Below are 5067 nucleotides of genomic sequence, written 5' to 3'. Positions count from 1 at the left end.
CCGGCCTCCCACTCAGCTTCGTCCAGAGCCACCCCTGGCGCCTCCTGCCGGGAGCTGGGGTCCCGCTCTCTCTGGTCTCACCCTGGGACCTCCTGCCGGCTTTCCTAAACCTCAGTGCGCCGCTCCTGAGCAGGGGTCGGGTCCCAGCCTCCAGAGACCAGAACCCCAGGGGCCTCCTGGCTCAGGGCCGCGTCTGAAAATCTGCCGCCGCCGCCGGCCTCCGGCTTCAGCGGTGAAATGGACGGTGCGAGTGAGTGTCTGGCCGCCAGAGCGGGGGCGCAGCTAGTCCTGGTTCAATGCTCTCCCGCCCAAGGGCCCTGCTGCACTTTTTCCGTGAGCTGAGTTTCAGGCATTTGCCAAACCAGGGTGTCTCCCTTCTCTTGGCTACGAATCTACATGAGGTGGGCGTTTCTGGTCACCAAGAGACCAGTCCAGTGGTTTTTCCACGCCCTTTCCTGGAAACCGGAAGCACTTAACTGCACTGGAACCCCCTCCCTGAGTGGGCCGCTGCTGCTCTAGAACCCCAGTTTTCAGAGCAATGGCTCCCCGCAGCTGAGCAGAGGGCTTCTGATTGCAAACCCACCTGCCCCGGGGCAGGGCGAGTCGGCCCAGGACCGGCTGGAGGAGGGTTAACTCTTCTGACCAAGCCGACCTAATTTATTTATTTTTTAAAAATATGTTTTATTGATTTTAGAGAAGAAGGGAAAGGAGAGAAACATCAATGATGAGAAACAGTCATTTACCAGCTGCCTCCTGCACACCCCACACTGGGGATCTAGCCCGTAACCTGGGCGTGTGCCCTGCCCAGGAATCAAACCCTGTTCATAGGTCGATGCTCAACCACTGAGCCACACCACGCCGGCCTGCTGTGAAGGTCAGCTGCCCTCAGTGCAATGCAGCCGCGTGTCTTGTGCTGTAAACGTGTGAGTCGCTCTTTCTGGAGGAGGTGCACAGAGCTCCTCTTGCTTGGCTACAGGCGGTCTTTCCCTTTAGAGACAGACATGCCCTAACCACCCAGGCAGGGGCCGGGCGTGTGCCTGAGCTCTCTGAGACCGGACAGGCCAGGGGCCAATGCTCAGTGGGCAGACCTCTCCCCAGAGGCCTGTGGGAGGAGCCAAGACCTCAACCTGCTTTTTCTTCTGGACCTGCTTTCAGCCACTGGGTCACAGGGTGACCTCCTGGGATGGGAGGCAGCCCTCTTCCCACCCACAAAGCAGTACAACTCCATGGGGGTGGGGAGGGGGTCTGGCTGCTCCTGGAACACAGACCCAGACCAGCTATAGCAGAAATCATCTTTATTCATTCACCCCAGAGGGGCTGCCTCAGACAGGGCCCAGGGCCCCACAGCTTGGTCCCTGGAGGTGTGTTTATGGTGCCTGCCTGCGGAGCCTGACAGAGTGGCCCCAGGCCCAGCCCACCCTCTGAGGGGGGTGGCAGTCTAGCTACTCAGTAGATGCCATAGGTGGGTTCATGACTGTCTCTGTACCGGTCCAGGTAGCGAAGGGGCTGCTTGTGGGGGAAGCGCTTCTGCTTGGGGTGGTAAGGGGGTGGCCGCACAAACTCGAACACGGGCTCCCGCATATCTGCAAGAAGAGTGAGGAGTGCGGATGTGGACTGCTGCCGGCCCGAACCCCCATCTTGTCTCTAGGTTGGGACTAGCTAGCCAGCCTAGCGGAGGACTGGGCGACTCCCCGAGACCAGGGAGAACTGCCTGCCAGGTCTGGAAAGGCCTGAGTGTGCGCCAGCCACCCCCCAACCCCTGCAGCCCACTGTCCCTACCCAAAAGCTGGTGGAAGGTGTGGGTGACCGAGTCATCCCAGCGGCACTGGAAGAAGGCCAGGCCAGCTGGAGTCATGGCTTCCTGGTGTTTCTTGTAGAAATCGAAAGTGTGGAAGGTCCGCTGGGCAAGCTGGTAGCTGTAAGATGGGGAGAATGTGAGTGGGGAGGGGACACCAGGGCCCCACACCCCCACTGCCCCATAGGCAATCCTGAGGGGCCCCTTAGGGCCCTCCTAGCACAACCACTGTCTGCCCGTCTCAAGTCCTGAGGGAAGAGAGAGGTGAGGAGACTGAGCAAGGCTGACCATTGCTGGGAAGCTGGCCTGAGGCTGGGGTGGGGGTGCGGGGACAGGCGTGGGGGTGTAGATTACCAGGGGGAGGGCCGGGTATCCTCAGAGAAGTCGACTGGCTTCTCCTGCTTGAAGAGCAGGAAGGCAAAGCGGTGGAAGCCAGAGCCCCGGGCAGGGAAGGGGGGCAGGTAGGGACACGTCTCCTGTCCTTCAGCCACCCTGTTGCCTGGGATGTTGGTTCTGGCAGGAGGAAAGGAATCTGTTAATTGCCACTGGACAGAAGTGGCCGCAGAAGCATCCTCATCCAGTACTTCCTAGAGGCTGAAACAACTCCCAGGGGGCACAGACCCTACAAAGACCTCTTCTGTGCAATCAGGTAGGAGCTGGAGCTCTGTGAACCCTTGGGGCTGAGGCGGAGGGCTAGCTGCAGAGACAGCCAGGATGAGAGCAAAGGCGAGCAGCCTGTTTGCTATGCCCTGGGGAGCCTGGCAGGGCTGCCACAGCCACTCTGGCTGGAGACCACGACACCTCTGAGTTGCTTCTTTCTCTGTTTCCTGAAACTCTGGGCTTTACAGAGTGTCTGCCCAGCCTGGCACCGCAACGGCCACTGTACCCGCCTGAAGAGGCAGCCCCAGAGGGTCCTGCTACATCGGTTGGTAACTGCAGTTGAATAAAAATGACAGAAACCAGCCTCCCAGTCACTGGCCTTGGTTATCCAGAAACGCCAAAGCTGCGGTCGCCTGCCTGACTTCTGTCCCCTGGTGTTCAGAGCCAAAAGCCACTGAGAAAGCAAAAGGCTGGCCACCCTGAGCACGTGCAGCTGCCAGAGGCCTCTCGTGGTCCCTCTCTCATTTGACTGTCACAGAGCCCCCGGGTGGGTAAGGAATGTGGAGGCATCATCCTAATTTACGGGTGAGGAGATGTGTTCAGGGTGACCAGAGGCCTGTGGGAGCAGCCAGGCCCGCTGCCTGCTTTTCTTCTTACCCGTTTCCAGCCACGGGATCATAAGGCCCTCACACTCCCAGGAAGCAGAGGGGAGGGGCCCCCTCCAGGGGAGGGAGGTTAACCCCAAGTCCCATTGTTAATCCGCGATGGAGCCAAGACTGAAATTCAGGTGCAGCTCTTCCCAGGATGCCAGGGCCTCCCTGCATGCCTGACCCACGGCCCCACCCCAGGTACTCACACCAGCCAGTGGACATACTCAGCATCCGGCTCTAGCAGGTGTCCATCTGCACATAAACAGACCCACCATTGAGGGCCCATGAAAGGAGCCGGGGCGCGCTCTCCACCTGGCCCCACCCCCAGCCCCCAGGGCCCTGGCTCCTGTACCCTAGACACCTACCCAAGTTGGTGAGCAGCAGTGTCCACAGGGAGCCCTCGTCTGCCTCGTAAGTCACCTCTGGGGCCTGGGCAGCCTGATGGGGAGAGAACGAGGGAGCTGTCACCCCCACCAGGGACAGACAGGCTGTTATACACAGAGGTTCTTGGGGAAGGGAGACTCCTGGCCCTGCAACGGGATGTCTGTGTGCACAGGGCAGGAAGGGGCACCGCCAGCAGTTACCTCTGTCGGCGTGACCTCATTGCCGTGGTACACAGGCATCACGTCATCCTCACCCACGGCATAGGCCACGTGCAGGGGGACTCGGGGCACGAAGGTGGCACCGTGGAACAGGTCTCGGTAGAGGCCATAGTACTCCGCCAGGCGCTGCTTGTGGTAGGGCCCGCAGGTCCTCTCCCATTCAGCCCGCACAGCCTCCAGCGGAATGCACACTGGGAAGGAATAACGCCAGCTGGGCCCCGGGTGGGGGGGCGGCACACCGGGGCCTCTCCCCTGGGAGGGCTTACCTGTGCGGTGGCGGGCGGCCCGCTCCTCCTCCACATTGGCCTTCAGCTCCCGGAGAACCTGTTTCCGCTCCAGCAGCTGTTGGGTCCGACAGACCTTGGGTGGAGGCAGCCCAATGTCAATCTTGCCTTTGGGATCTGGGGAGGAGAGATGGAGGAAGAGGGATGGATTCTTGGCCAAGCCGCCTGTCTCTACCTAGTCCTCGCACTTGCCCAAGATCTGCTGCTAAAGCTTCCCCTTTATTCACAAAACTAAAACCTACTGTGACTGTGTAGTCTGCTTCTCAGACCTGAGCACGGTCCAGTTGCTGAGCAAATTGCATCAGCTTGAGATTGCATTTTCTAATCCCTAATCCCTGACACTGTCAGTCCAGGTCATGGAAACAGGCACACGGCCTCCCAGTTGTAGCTGGGATCCCCTTCAAGTCTGTCACAGCGGGGCTCGGACACACCTGTGTCCTCGGTAGAATGAAAGAAGCACTTCTCACACTTTAATGAATGAGCCATACAAGTGACCCGGGAAATTTCTTAAAATTCAGATTCTGATTCTGCAGGCCAGAGTGGGAACTGAAACACATTTTTTTTTTTCCTTCAAATTCTTACCCAAGGACATGATTTTTATTGATTTTAGAGGGAAGAGGAGGGGGAGAGAGAGAGGAACATCCATCGGTTGCATCTGACTGGGGATCGAACCCCAAACCTGGGCATGTGCCTGACTAGGAGTCGAACCCGTGACCTTTTGGGGTACCCGAGGGGCTCCAGCCAACTGAGCCACACTGGCCAGGCCATGGCAGCGAGCTTCTAAGGAGTTCCTAGGTAATGTCCGAGCTGCTGGTCCCAGAACACGCTCTTGAGTAGCAAGGCCCTAGAGAACGGAACGCCTTTTCCCACTTAGACAATAACAATGACTAGCTGCTCAAGGGCAGCCCTCCCCAGGCACCGTGTCCAGGGCTTTCAATGTCATTCAGCAAAGTCCTGTACACTGTGCGGGTGCAGGGACCCCTGACCTTGGGGGGCTCACAACCTGGGAGGGAGGCAGGGCTACACACGGAGCATTTCGGGGGCACAGAGGGGCGCTCTGACTCGCAATGGTGGGGGCGGCGGTCAAGGAAGGATTTAGGAGCAGAAACATCTACTGTGGAACTCTAATGGGGGAC

General features: G+C 59.1%; 1 protein-coding gene across 1 annotated transcript; it reads right to left on the bottom strand.

The window, feature by feature from the left end:
* Positions 1–1278: 1278 nt before the first annotated feature.
* On the bottom strand, positions 1279–4264 carry MRPL38 (mitochondrial ribosomal protein L38). Its single transcript, XM_014531854.1, has 8 exons — positions 4180–4264; positions 3914–4048; positions 3630–3838; positions 3411–3483; positions 3252–3297; positions 2150–2308; positions 1780–1916; positions 1279–1583 (listed from the first exon to the last, which is right to left on the bottom strand). Exons 1-8 carry the CDS (start codon positions 4247–4249, stop codon positions 1447–1449), a joined length of 966 nt encoding a protein of 321 aa, XP_014387340.1. The 5' UTR covers positions 4250–4264; the 3' UTR covers positions 1279–1446.
* Positions 4265–5067: the final 803 nt, after the last annotated feature.

This window comes from Myotis brandtii, unplaced genomic scaffold, assembly GCF_000412655.1.
Source record: "Myotis brandtii unplaced genomic scaffold, ASM41265v1 scaffold825, whole genome shotgun sequence".
NCBI lineage: Eukaryota > Metazoa > Chordata > Mammalia > Chiroptera > Vespertilionidae > Myotis > Myotis brandtii.
The sequence above is the reverse complement of the archived record's forward strand: the minus strand, read 5'-3'. Positions and strand labels throughout refer to the sequence as shown.